Consider the following 15,141-nt stretch of genomic DNA (forward strand, 5'->3'; position numbering starts at 1 on the left):
ACTGCCAAGTCAAAGTTAAGTCACTGCCAAGTCATGTGTAGGCTAAATCATGTAGGGTGGTGGTAGTAGGGGAGTGAGTCGTGCTTGTTTTGCAGGCCTGCCCCGGGAGAGAGAAGTGAGTGGAGGATTTACTTGCAGGAGGCTGCCCTCCCCAGAGACACTCGCTCTACAGTAATTATCTTCATCAGTGCTCGAGACAACTTACCAGGCGCTATTAAATACCAGCAGCCTGTGCAGACTCATATACAAACTGACACACAGTCCTATATACTGCAATATATCAGGCAAAGGCAAGTCATACTTAGGGCCAAAAACACATCCACACACTCACATCCAACCTCTACCCACTGAAGCAGAGTATGAGAAAATGGGAGAGAGACAGAGAGAGAGAAACAAGAGGAAAAAAGGGTGCTAGGGGAGAAGGGCCATGCCCGAATAGCCATACTAGCATCCTAAATAGTAGGCAGTTTGAGTATGCTAAGTATCCTTTAAATGCCCAGATGTCATACTAATTTTGATTTTGACAACAGCAAACCAATTAGATATGGGGAATGTGCTACCAAAATTAACAAATAGTGGGGAAACAATGTAATCACTCACGCGTGACACATTCTCAGTATGACATTTTTCTATGTTTAATGGTATGGGACATTTCGAAAAACAAGTACGGTTTAAAGGACGTGTTCAGCTCTTCATCTAGTAGAATTCAATGCACACGTTTCCACAATGCATTGGAAGAAACTAGGCTACTTAATTGGGAAGATGCAAAAGCATCTGCATTGGTGACCAATGTAGGCTAAGTAGTTTTGTTGTGCTTAAAGTAATGCATCGTAGGCTACATCTTTGAAAAGATAAGTATTTTTTATACTCAGTGGATTTCAGTTTTTTCACTGAAAAGTGTTTATTGGGAAAGGCGGGTACCTAGTTAATTGTACAACTGAATGCATTCAGCTGAAATGTGTCTTCCGCATTTCTCCCAACCCTTCTGAATCAGAGCGGTGCGGGAGGCTGCCATAATCGACATCCACGTCTTCGGCGCCCGGGGAACTGTAGGTTAACTGCCTTGCTCATTGTTCTCTTGGCCTTCGGCAGAGCTTTTAAACTAAATCACCATCTTTTGATTACTTAATGTGTCTGCACCGGGGACTTGGGATAATGCTGCGTTATTGATGTCATCTTAATCACGCCTTTTGATTTGAACATATGGATTGTTTTAGTTTTGCAGGCTAGGCCGTTTTGCAGCCTATTATTTAATTTATTTGGTCAAGCCTTACCAGGCATTCTGATCTAGTTCCCAATGATCAGTACTTTAGTTTATTATGCTACTGTCCAGAAGGTTCTGAATTTGTGATGCACCCGACTGTCCACGTTTTTCTGTGTAATAGCTTTTTGATTTGAACATTTGATACGTTTTGGTGTCTAATAGGCTATTTGATTGAATTTATATACAGTACCAGTCAAAAGTTGGGACACACCTACTCATTCAAGGATTTTCTTTTTTTTTTTATATTGTATATTAACAGTGAAGACATCAAAACTATGAAATAACACATATGGAATCATGTGGTTACCAAAAAAGTGTTAAACAAATAAAAAATATATTTTAGATTCTTCAAAGAAGCCAACCTTTGCCTTGATGACAGCTTTGCACAGTATTGGCATTCTCTCAACAAACTTCATGAGAAACTATTGAAGGAGTTCCCACATATGCTGAGCACTTGTTGGCTTCTTTTCTTTCACTCCGCAGTCCAACTCATCCCAAACTATCTCAATTGGGTTGAGGTTGGGTGATTGTGGAGGCCAGGTCATTTATGTAGCACTCCACCGCTTTCCTCCTTGGTCAAATAGCCCTTACACAGCCTGGGAGGTGTTGGGACATTGTCCTGTTGAAAAACAAATTATAGTCCCACTAAGCACAAACCAGATGGGATGGAGTATCACTGCAGAAAGCTGTGGTAGAGATGCTGGTTAAGTGTACCTTGAATTCTAAATAAATTACTGATAGTGTCACCAGCAAGCACAACCACACCTCCTCCATGCTTTACGGTGGGAACTACACATGCGGAGATCATCCGTTCACCTACTCTGCGTCTCGCAAAGACATGGCGGTTGAAACCAAAAATCTCACATTTGGACTCATCAGACCAAAGGACAGATTTCCACCAGTCTAATGTCCATTGCTTGTGCTTCTTGACCCAAGCAAGTCTCTATTTAATATTGATGTCCTTCAGTCGTGGTTTCTTTGCAGAAATTTGACCATGAAGGCCTGATTCAAGCTGTCTCTTCTGAACAGTTGATGTCGAGATGTGTCTGTTACTTGAACTCTGCGAAGCATTTATTTGGGCTGCAATCTGAGGCTGGTAACTCTAATGAACTTATCCTCTGCAGCAGAGGTAACTCTGGGTCTTCAATTCCTGTGGCAGTCCTCATGAGAGCCAGTTTCATCATAGCACTTGATGGTTTTTGCGACTCAACTTCATGTTTTAAAGTAACGATGGATTGTCGTTTCTCTTTGCTTATTTGAGCATTTCTTTCCATAATATGAACTTGGTCTTTTACCAAATAGGACTATCTTCTGTATACCAACCCTACCTTGTCACAACACAACTGATTGGCTCAAACGCATGAAGAAGGAAAGGAATTCCACAAATTAACTTTTAGGTTAATTGAACAACATTCCAAGTGACTACCTCCTGAAGCTGGTTGAGAGAATGCCAAGAGTGTGCAAAGCTGTCATCAAGGCAAAGGCTGGCTACTTTGAAGAATCTCAAATAAAAATGTGTTTAACACTTTTGTTTACTACAGAATTCCTTACGTGTTATGTCGTCGTTTTGATGTCTTCACTATTATTCTACAATGAAGAAACTAGTAAAAATAAAGAAAAACCCTCAAATGAGTAGGTGTGTTCAAACTTTAACTGGTAGAGTATGTTAGTTAATTTTGGTTTCACTAATAAATATGATGAAATGGAACCAAGTCCTTTTCATATAGGATAGATGGGCTATGGTATAGGTTGTATGCGATAGTCTGCCTATAACCAGCCTGAGTAGGCCTATAAATCCATTCCTATTCTATTCAGAGTTTAAAGACATCTCACACTTTTCACTAAACGGTACGTACGATGGGTAAGTAGTATGCAGTAAGCTAGTATGGGTATTCAGACATGGCCAAGGTCTCATTCATTGTGAAAGTGAAAAAAGGACATGTTCCTGAGTGGTAGAACCATAAAACATGAAAGGCTATAACTGTCACTGGAAATGAGATCTTGAGAGAGTTCACCTCAGAGGGTATGCATCAGTGAACACATTTAGTGCTCTCTCCTCTCAGTCTTTACTCAATAGGCTATAGCCGGGCAGTGACTAGACACTTCACAGGTCTCCATTAACATAGCCTATAGGGCTTCTTGTGTTTTGTTGTTTTATTTTATGCTGGTATTAGATCAATTAGTTTTTCCACAAGAGATTAGCCTAAACCTATGTCACAAAATAATTCCACCTTGCTGGTATATTTATCAAACACTGTCCCTGTCTGACCATCAACACTGGTCTTCACACCAATGTATGAGAAATTGTACAGCCAAAGATCTGGCCACCAAGTTCAAGCGATAGCAAAAAGTACTTTTATTGGTAAAGACCACAATATTCTGTGAGGGAGATTTTTTCTTTCAACAGGCTTACAGCTAAAATCTTGACATTCAGCCAGTGATCACAAAATGTCAGAGCAAAGCACTTCAAGATACAGAGATGAGCCATTTTTACTTTAGGCTCATAGCCTACCCCAATATACAGGCAAGAACTTATTTTTCAGTCTTTTTTTTTTTTACAATCTTTTGACTACTAGAATATCAATAAATGATCCTCGACCATCAAACAGCCAATCAAATGACCTGAATATAAAGCCTAAAAGGGAATGAATATAATATGGGCCTAGGCCATATGCTCGTCATTTTGCCACAACACGAAGGGGAAAAATGCAACAAGGCATACTGTAAGTTACCAAAGTCATTAAAATAAACTGACATTCAAAAATGAATATAATTAACCAAAAACAAATGCATAAAGAACCCGAATGTGCTGAGTGAAGCATGTGTTGCAGCGGTCCATACGGCTCCTCTCTGTAAAGCACACAGAGTTCCTGTCTGTCCCCATACAAAGGAAGAGAGCAGAGGACAGTGCTGTGGCAGCAGCTGCATTAAATTGTGCAGTGTCGCAGATGCTCCACCAAGGAGTGGCGTAAAAGGACAGAGCCAGGGCAGCAAGCACACTGCTCCTACCTCAGAACTGGCATATGGCATTCAGCAGACTCAGAAGCACCCTCAGCTCTGACTTTCAAGTGGTACAAAATGACAGTGGTTTAGCAAACTCTGTTTTTTTGTGAGCTAGGAACAATGTCATGCAGAAGTATCATTACTTAGAAAGTAGGATGTTACTAACAGGAGACCTATTCTGAGTCAGCCTCATCACACTGTAGAGCTTGCTAGTCCAATTCGGCTAACACAGAAACACGCATAAGTAATTGGGTACACCTGCCATAAGATATACAGTACTGTACACTGAGTATAAACATTAACACCACCAGCTTTTCCATGTCAGACTGACCAGGTGCAAGCTATGATCCCTTATTGGTGTCACTTAAATCCACTACAATCAGTGTAGATGAAGGGGAGGAGACTGGTAAAATAAAGATGGTCAAGCCCTGAGACAGGTATTGTGTATGAGTGTCATTCAGAGGATGAATGGGCACGACAAAATATTTAAGTGCCTTTAAATGGGGTATGGTAGTAAGTGCCAGGCGCACCGGTTTGGGTCAAGAACTGCAACGCTGCTGGGTTTTTCACACTCAACAGTTTCCCGTGTGTATCAAGAATGGTCCACCACCCAAAGGACATCCTGCCAACTTCACACAACTAGGAGAAGCATGAGTCAACATGGGCCAGCATCCCTGTAGAACACTTTGGACACCTTGTAGAGTCCATGCTGAGTGCAACTCAATATGAGGAAGGTGTTCCTAATGTTTAGTATACTCCGTGTATATTTTAGGCCTACTACATAGAACAGAAGCACTCCCCTGATGGCTCACATCACTGTCTCATCCACAAAATGGCCTTAAGGCCTTGTCAAGTAGGCTACATCTCATGAAGTAGGCTAGGCCTAAGCTATTTCCCTATTTTAGGCCATGCTTTGATTGAGGGGAGGGAAATCCTACATGAACTGAAGGAACGCTCCCAGACACACAACACAACAGGACATTTCTAGAACAGAACTCTGTTGATGGATGGGGTGAAGAGCCCGTGCAAACGGCAGAGAGGAAAATCAATACTTTATTAGGACACCTGGACAGAGACCAACATCCTCACTCATTCACTCTTCAGATGCCAAATCTAGAGGTATTATTTCATGGAGTGGTTATGTTTAACTTTTTGATGTATGAATAAAAAAAGCCTCTGGCATGCTCCATTAAGGGCCAACGGCTGCATTAAAGCAGAAAAGAAGAATGAACATGGCCCTTCAATGGCCCTGTCCTCTAACCCTCTCAGGGAAGGCTATCATCATTAGCATGTCTCAGAGGCTGGACATAGTGCCCCTCCATTAGGAGCACAGAGACCGAATAACTCAATATGTCGATAGGGGATTGATTCTGATAAGAGCCCTTGCAGAAAACAAAAAAAAAACGCAGCTGCTTTCAACCACAAGGGAATACACATTTTTTAACAAACATATTCATGAGCAAATCTGTATGGATCCAGCATAGTTTTGGGAATAGGAAGAGAAGCTTATGGGAGTCTAGTCAAGGCTTTATTTAAATAAAACAAATACACTTTGAAATGATTAACACTTTCAAGGCCTCCTAAATGACAATATTTTCAGGTGAAGGGAAGAGATGTTATGCTACTGTACTGGATAACATTTACATTTAAATGTAAATGTTATTTAGTACAGTAGGCTATAGCCAAAACACAACACCTAATGAGAGGTGTGAGAAGGACATCTTGCAACTAAATGGTCTTTAGAGAACAGGATTTTGATTTAATGTTTCCATTCATGTCCACTGAAAGAGGTCACACCAAAATGTACAACTCTGCCTTCAGCCACACTACTTTGTTCAACACCTGCTCTACATGCTACACAAAAAGTGCATAGTCATTCATGTTTTTAAATCTTTGTTTAACAAAAACACCTGATAAAGTTGTACTATATCATGCTAGTCTCTCTCCTCTTCTGAACCGGATATAGAGCCAGCCAGACAGCTTACAGAGGATGTGTATACAGCTCTGAATCTCTTCTAATACAGTGGCGTCCCCAGACGTCTCCCAGGGTTAAAATCCTCATTACTAGTCATGGCCAGGCCCTAACCCTTTGAAATTACTCTGGCTAATTAGCACCAACGGATGGCCTCCGAGTTAATTAACTGGAATTCTCCTAAGGGGCATTATCAAAATGTTTAAGAAATTAACACATTGCCAGTTTGCCAATTGTACGTAATTGATTGGTTCCTATTCAGGTTTTGAACTCGGGCCCTTTGCCTCCGTTTAGCTAACCATCCGGGTAGAGTTAAAGGGGATTAGAATCCTGATCCATTTACAAGAGCAGAGCCCGAAACGTGGGTAGACACGTGGGTAGACACGTGGGTAGACACTGCACTGACTTGTTATAAAAATCACTGCGTGTCCTGATTGTAGGTAAATGTTTTCCAGCTAATGAGGAGGCAGTTTGATGTGAGTTCTGACTCATAAAGATGAGCTGTATTGCAATTAGACAGCCACTGCATGCTAGTTAGCAGTGACGGCGACAACACATAACCTACACTTAAGGAAATGGAGAGCAGAAAGGCTGAATGATTTGAATTTGCAGCATAAACAGGCCAATGTGAATAATCTGTAAATCCCCACATAAAACCAACCATGTAGTAATATCATGCACGATGAAGCATTAGGAGCCTAATGCAGATAAGGATTTATTCAGAAAAAAAAGTCTTCAAATTAATGGACTAATTAGGTGTTGACACACACACACACACACACCCCTCCAATAGGGTGATGATGGAATCGATTTGAAATTCTCAGGGAAGTGTTCCTGTTTTAAGCCAAAACTGATAGGACAGTGGTGATTCTCTCTCACTTTCTCATCCTTGCCTCCTACCCTTTTCTTGAGAGCTGTAGAGGAAGTCAAGGTCATGTCCCGGCCATTAGGGGAGTTAGAGGACACCTGGAGGAGGCTCCATTAGGCGCAAACCATGACGTCAGCCTGTTTGGGATGGGAACAGTGCGGTGGTAGAGAGGAGGCAGGAGCAGTGCTGTGGTAGAGAAGGGAAGTAAGAGGAGGCAGGAGCAGGGCTGTGGTAGACAGGAGAAGGAAGAGGAGGCAGGAGCAGTGCTGTGGTAGAGAGGGGAAGGAAAAGGAGGCAGAAGCAGTGCTGTGGTAGAGAGGGGAAGGAAAAGGAGGCAGGAGCAGTGCTGTGGTAGAGAGGAGAAGGAAAAGGAGGCAGGAGCAGTGCTGTGGTAAAGAGGGGAAGGAAGAGGAGGCAGGAGCAGTGCTGTGGTAGAGAGGGGAAGGAAGAGGAGGCAGGAGCAGTGCTGTGGTAGAGAGGAGAAGGAAAAGGAGGCAGGAGCAGTGCTGTGATAAAGAGGGGAAGGAAAAGGAGGCAGGAGCAGTGCTGTGGTAGAGAGGAGAAGGAAGAGGAGGCAGGAGCAGTGCTGTGGTAGAGAGGAGAAGGAAGAGGAGGCAGGAGCAGTGCTGTGATAAAGAGGGGAAGGAAAAGGAGGCAGGAGCAGTGCTGTGGTAGAGAGGGGAAGGAAAAGGAGGCAGGAGCAGTGCTGTGGTAAAGAGGGGAAGGAAAAGGAGGCAGGAGCAGTGCTGTGGTAAAGAGGGGAAGGAAAAGGAGGCAGGAGCAGTGCTGTGGTAGAGAGGGGAAGGAAAAGGAGGCAGGAGCAGTGCTGTGGTAAAGAGGGGAAGGAAAAGGAGGCAGGAGCAGTGCTGTGGTAGAGAGGGGAAGGAAGAGGAGGCAGGAGCAGTGCTGTGGGAGCAGTGCTGTGGAGGGGAAGGAAAAGGAGGCAGGAGCAGTGCTGTGGTAAAGAGGGGAAGGAAAAGGAGGCAGGAGCAGTGCTGTGGTAGAGAGGGGAAGGAAAAGGATGCAGGAGCAGTGCTGTGATAAAGAGGGGAAGGAAAAAAGGAGGCAGGAGGCAGTGCTGTGGTAAAGAGGGGAAGGAAAAGGAGGCAGGAGCAGTGCTGTGGTAGAGAGGAAAAGGGGAAGGAAAAGGAGGCAGGAGCAGTGCTGTGATAAAGAGGGGAAGGAAAAGGAGGCAGGAGCAGTGCTGTGGTAGAGAGGAGAAGGAAAAGGAGGCAGGAGCAGTGCTGTGGTAGAGAGGGGGAGGAAAAGGAGGCAGGAGCAGTGCTGTGGTAGAGAGGAGAAGGAAAAGGAGGCAGGAGCAGTGCTGTGGTAGAGAAGGGAAGTAAGAGGAGGCAGGAGCAGTGCTGTGGTAGAGAGGGGAAGGAAAAGGAGACAGGAGCAGTGCTGTGGTAGAGTGGGGAAGGAAGAGGAGGCAGGAGCAGTGGAGCATGGCTACAGGATTTAGATCATTGAGATTTGTTTCATCTGCAATGTGAGGGACAACAGGGCTTAATTAGCTGCAGACAGGCTTAGCTGGAGAACAAACCCAAGTCTCTGGGTCTCCACAGATAGGACAGTTAGCCATTATCATAGCTAATAAGAGACTTCATAGGGACACATAATTGCAGGTGTCAGTTCTAGAGGGAAGATAAGAGTGAGGAGGAAGGTGTAGATAGCCTAGTGGTTAGACTGTAGGCCTAGTAACCGGAAGGTTGCAAGTTCATACCCCCAAGCTGACAAGGTACAAATCTGTCGTTCTGCCCCTGAACAGGCAGTTAACCCACTGTTCCTAGGCCGTCATTGAAAATAAGAATTTGTTCTTAACTGACTTTCCCAGTTAAATAAAGGTAAAAATTTAAAAAAGATGCTCCATCTCACACTGGAATGATTTGTGCAGGACCTGGGTTACATAGGTTAGGTCAAGGTCAATGCCCTACAGTAGCCTATAACCTTAAAATGTGTTTACAATATTGCTCTTCACCCTTCCATTTTAACTGCTGCCATTTCCCAGCATCTCCCAAATAACTGAATTGACTGGGTTGATGTGTGCGTGCATTCATTCATTACCGTACATTCTTGCTTTGCAGGCTGCCAAATTCAGAATGATCGCAGCCCTTCTAAATTATTGAAAAAGCCTAAACACCTCTTATGAGCTACAGAAATGGCTATTAACCTTGGCGAAATGATATTCAAATCCAGTTATAGCTAACTGTACTGTATCCCTCGCTGGGAGGAAATGTAAATGTGTTCTTGCTGTAGACAGATGGGGAAGCCGCCTGGCGTTTGAAGTTCCAGCAACCAGTCGTCGCAGTCCCCAACCCCCCACTAAAATATTCAGGATGGTCTCTCATTGAGCTCCTTTCTCCCTGCCGTTTCCTACTCAAACTGACGCTGGGTTGCAGCACTACGGGGCCAGAGAGCTGTGACACCTTAAAGAACGTGGCAAATGTTTACAAATTCAGCACGGTGAGGCGACAGTGAAAAACAGCTGGAGGATTATCTCACTGTGCAGACAAGAATTCAGGAGATTTGATTCATGAGAAAAAAACAATCTACCCCTCTCTCTCCCTCATACACCATCCATCTGAAATATTGCGATTTCTTGCGCATTGTTATTGACAAATCATCTTAAATGTAATTCCCTATGGAGCGGACAACTGTCATAGCCGATGAGACTCCATTGTGACACTACCTGCCAGTCAGTCAGTCATCCTGCATGGGCTCTGATACTGTGCCACAGACAACAGCACCCTGGATTGTTACTCTTATCCCTTGGGCTCATAAAAGAGAGCGAGAGAGGGTGTCAACACCAGGTGCTGTAGCCAGAAAACTTAGATTAGAAGTTCTGCATGAGTTTACCACTGGGGGAGAGAAGTGGTGCTGAAGTCAATGTGTTCCATCACAGACTAAAACAATCAATTGTTTGGAACGCTGGCAGATGTCCAGGCTCCTGCAGATTGCACGTAGATGAAGTCTGAACTAGAGGTCGACCGATTATGATTTTTCAACGCCGATACCGATTATTGGAGGACCAAAAAAAAGTTGATACCGATTAAATCGGCCGATTCTTTTTATTTATTTGTAATAATGAAAATTACAACAATACTGAATGAACACTTATTTTAACTTAATATAATAAATACATCAATATAAATCCATTTAGCCTCAAATAAATAATGAAACATGTTCAATTTGGTTAAAATAAAGCAAAAACAAAGTGTTGGAGAAGAAAGTAAAAGTGCAATATGTGCCATGTAAAAAAGCTAACATTTAAGTTCCTTGCTCAGAACACGAGAACATATGAAAGCTGGTGGTTCCTTTTAACATGAGTATTCAATATTCCCAGGTAAGAGGTTTTAGGTTGTAGTATTTACATGACTATTTCTCTCTATATCATATACCTTTGACTATTGGATGTTCTTATAAGCACTTTAGTATTGCCAGTGTAACAGTATAGCTTCCGTCCCACTCCTCACCCCTACCTGGACTCGAACCGGGAACATATCGACAACAGCCACCCTCGAAGCATCGTTACCCAACACTCCACAAAATCCGCGGCCCTTCCAAGGGGAGCAACTACTCCAAGTCTCAGACCGAGTGACGTTTGAAACGCTATTAGCGCGCACCCCGCTAGCCATTTCACATCGGTTACACCAGCCTAATCTCGGGAGTTGATAGGCTTGAAGTCATAAACAGCTCAATGCTTGAAGCACAGGGAAGAGCTGCTGGCAAAACGCACGAACGTGGTATTTGAATGAATGCTGACGAGCCTGCTGCTGCCTACCACCGCTCAGTCAGACTGCTCTATCAAATATCAAATCATAAACTTAATTATAACATAATAACACACAGAAATATGAGCCTTTGGTCATTAATATGGTCGAATCCGGAAACTATCATTTCGAAAAGAAAAAGTTTATTATTTCAGTGAAATACGGAACCGTTCGGTATTTTATCTAAAGGGTGGCATCCCTCAGTCTAAATATTGCTGTTACATTATACAACCTTCAATGTTATGTCATAATTACGTAAAATTCTGGCAAATTAGTTCGCAACGAGCCAGGCGGCCCAAACCCTGACTCTGCGTGCAATGAACGCAAGAGAAGTGACACAATTTCACCTGGTTAATATTGCCTGCTAACCTGGATTTATTTTAGCTAAATATGCAGGTTTAAAAATATATACTTCTGTGTATTGATTTAAAAAAGGGCATTGGTGTTTATGGTTAGGTACAGTCATCCAACGATTGTGCTTTTTTTCGCAAATGCGCTTTTGGTAAATCAACCCCCTGCGTTGCATCAATCATATGCAACGCAGGACACGCTAGATAAACTAGTAATATAATTAACCATGTGTAGTTAACTAGTGATTAAGATTGATTGATTGTTTTTTATAAGATGAGGCTCTTCGTGGAGTGCAATGTGAGGCAGGTGGTTGGTGCGTTGGACTGGTTAACCATAAGGTTGCAATATTGAATCCCCGAGCTGACAAGGTAAAAATCTGTCTTTCTGCCCCTGAACGAGGCAGTTAACCCACCGTTCCTAGGCCGTCATTGAAAATAAGAATGAAAATAAGAATGTGTTCTTAACTGACTTGCCTAGTTCAATAAAGGTGTAAAAAAATAATAATAATAAAATCAGCTAAATCGGTGTCCAAAAATACAGATTTCCGATTGTTATGAAAACTTTAAATCTGCCCTAATTAATCGGCCATTCTGATTAATCGGTCGACCTCGAGTCTGAACACAAGAAGAGGCTGGGGGCGTTTTAACCCCTGAATCAGAGGGACATTTTTAACATCTCCAGATTGTATTCTAGCCCAGATGGGTGAAAATGGCTGAGCTCTGCTTCATCAAGAGTTAGGCATGGTGGTGTTGTCAATAACACCAGGGTAACAGAAAATACCACAATAGATCTGCCAAAAGATCATCTATCTAATGATATGCAATCGAAAAGGTTAAACAAACCATACAACTATGCACAAAGACGCTTTAACAATTTCCATAGAAAATTGTACAAAAACACATTTACTTTACATTACAGATGCAAAGTTTGGAAACAGAGTGACAGTGCCAACGATCATTCTGTTACAAACTTTGCATGTGCACCGCTTTTCAAGTATGCCTAAATGTGTTTGTAAATTGTTGTGGAAATTGGTAAATGTAGTCCTTGTGCATAGAGTTGTATGGTTTGTTTAACTTTGCAATCATTGGTTTTAGTTTGACATACATTTTCAAGTGTCTCAGCATCACTCTGTTACTAGAGAATAGCCCTTCTCCAATACCTAATTTATCACACACACACCATGGAAACTAAGGTTGCTTGCATCATCTTCAAAATGTTTAACTTTTAAGAAAATATAAAGATGTGCAATTTAAGACAACTTGGCAGTGTGTGCCTTCTCATTATCCCAAGCCTTCTTCCTGATAGATGAAGCTAGTTCCTAGGTACTAAAGCTAGGCTATGTCTCATTATGCAGTACCAACGAGATGAAAATATATGCTTACTTAGCACTATACACAGAATACCAAACTAGATTTTCAAGCAGCAAGTACCCATGTTGGTGGTCTGTCTACTGCGCTTGCGAGGAGAGTGCCGTTCGTGTTAGCCTAGTCGTGGGATGGTAAGTGATTCAGTAACTGTTTGGGGCTTCAGACAGATGCTAGCCTATACTGTGGGTAAAAGTAGGTATTAGGTCAACTGTGCCCCCCATATATCTCACCTGTAGATAAAGGGCAATAACGCTAATGACAATGATCATAACAGCAATGATGCTTTAGCAATAAACTCTGATGATAGCTAATTGACTCCATCATTTAGTAAGGTTAATTAGGCTGGGCTACTTGAAAAACACATACACAGCTATTTCAGGTTAATTAATATTAGAAGAAAGAAGAATTAGACTGCAGAACTAGGCCTATATTGAGCTACATCAATATAGCCTTCTGTATCTATCAATAGGAGATAGGACTATTCCCCTGGGTCACTGCTATGACGCACTCAGCCACCTTCAAACTGTGGCCACAAATAGCCCATCCTCCTTTCAAAAACGTATTCCTCACAACTTCATAACACTGCTGGAATAATTGTGTGAATCTATATTAGTGAGGTCTGAATATAGTAAACAAAGACATCAAGCCTCATCCACTCCCAAGTTATTCTCTATCCCCAAATGTCACTGACAAACTGCGATAACTCTGAAAACATATGTGATGATGCACAAAGTGCAAAAGCACAAGAGAAGAAGTCAACATAGGAGACTCCAAAAGTCCAACTAGCCTAGGCTAAGAGGCACCGACAATCTATCAATCTATGCTAGGTTGAGTACATATGATGCAACTTGTTTCAATCTGGTTGCCCTTAGTGTGCTGATTGACATGCTGTTCTGCAATCTCATGGCCTAACACGTTACTATTTTGTATTCTTAGAAAACGTATCCACCAAATGTAAAAATATTCTGATTCATCTAACAAAGTGTATTATAAACGAGTGACCTGACTGAAGTTGCAACTGGGGGAAAAAAATCTAGTTCGCAACAATCAGTCAAACAGGGACACTTTATCTACATACATTCTGTTTAAAGTACAAATAGGAAACAACCTTTGCACCATTACCCCATCTTGAAAGCTGACATTACTATTAACCGCTATAGAAGCATTTAAGTCAATTGGGGTCAAAGGTAGAATAGTGAGTTACCCAGGGAAAAACAAAGGTCAATCAATATCACATAACAGTTTAATTCATTTGAGGCACCTCGATTTAATTATTTTTAGTTGGTCAACCTTGCAAATAAAATGCTGTCTGCCACACAAATAACCTCATTATTCAGCAGTTCTATACTATTGTCAATTAAACTTGATACTCAAATCACTATGTGCAGTACAACAATGGCTAGAATGCATGCATGATGCTCGTGACTAAAGTCTACTGACAGTGCTCTAGTGTTCTAACAACAGTTGTCTTCCATGGAAATATGTTTCGTTTTAAGATATCTCATTTCAATTGCATCGATGGTTAGGTAATAATGGACTGTTACAACAGCGAGCTGTTTCTCAACTTTGATCCGTCAGTTCTGGCTACAGCAGCGAGTTTGGTGAGTTCTCAGTGACAGTAAAAGCGTAATGAAAAGCCTATTGTCAACATTTTAAATGATGTCAGTACCTTGAATTTGTCAAGAAATAAGTACTTAGCACTTGCTCCGTGTAAACCTCTTGCTACAGCCTGTGATGCCATGGATGCCGCCATGTTGACGGGGAAAGAGAAAGACCGCGTGCGCGCAATCTGACCGCTGATAGGAAGGCTGGCGGAAGTGGGCGTTACAATAAAAACCACATTTTCGCCACGACAATCTGCCTGACTTGCCAATGTATTGTGCCTCTGTACCAGTCGTTAAACAGAAATGTAACATTTCAACGATAAAATATATGAAAAAAGTGAATATTAGGAAATTGACAATATGAATATTTAGATATGCAAAATCAAATTTTATTGGTCACATACAATGGTTAGCAGATGTTATTGCGAGTGTAGCGAAATGCTTGTGCTTCTAGTTGCAGCAATATCAATAAGTAATCTAACAATTCCACAACAACTACCTAATACACACAAATGTAAGTAAAGGGATAGAATAACAATATGTACACAAAAATATATGGATGAGCAATGACCGAGCAGCATAGGCAAGATGCAATAGATGGTATAAAATGCAGTATATGCATATGGGATGAGTAATGCAAGTTATGTCAGCATCATTATTAAAGTGGCATTAATAAAGTCACTAGTGATCCATTTGTTAGAGTGGCCAATAATTTCAAGGTCTGTATGTAGGCAGTATCCTCTCTGTGTTAGTGATGGCTATTTAACAGTCTGACTGCCTTGAGATTGAAAAATAGCTTCAGTCTCTCAGTCCCAGCTTTGATGCACCTGTACTGACCTCGCCTTCTGGATGGTTGCAGGGTGAACAGGCAGTGGCTCGGGTGGTTCTTGTCCTTGATGTGATGATCTTTTTGGCCTTCCTGTGACATCAGGTGCTGTC

The 15,141-nt window shown here is 42.0% G+C and overlaps 1 protein-coding gene across 1 annotated transcript in view; it reads right to left on the reverse strand.

Moving 5' to 3' along the window:
- The window catches only part of LOC135529696 (succinate--CoA ligase [GDP-forming] subunit beta, mitochondrial-like), a 117,966-nt gene extending 103,588 nt beyond the window's left edge, over window positions 1-14,378 (reverse strand). The window contains exon 1 of the mRNA XM_064958292.1: window positions 14,268-14,378. Coding sequence (XP_064814364.1) covers window positions 14,268-14,351 — 84 coding nt within the window. The 5' untranslated portion in view covers window positions 14,352-14,378. The remainder of the gene's footprint in view (window positions 1-14,267) is intronic.
- Between the last annotated feature and the right edge of the window lie 763 nt (window positions 14,379-15,141).

Source organism: Oncorhynchus masou, chromosome 5 (genome assembly GCF_036934945.1).
Source record: "Oncorhynchus masou masou isolate Uvic2021 chromosome 5, UVic_Omas_1.1, whole genome shotgun sequence".
NCBI lineage: Eukaryota > Metazoa > Chordata > Actinopteri > Salmoniformes > Salmonidae > Oncorhynchus > Oncorhynchus masou.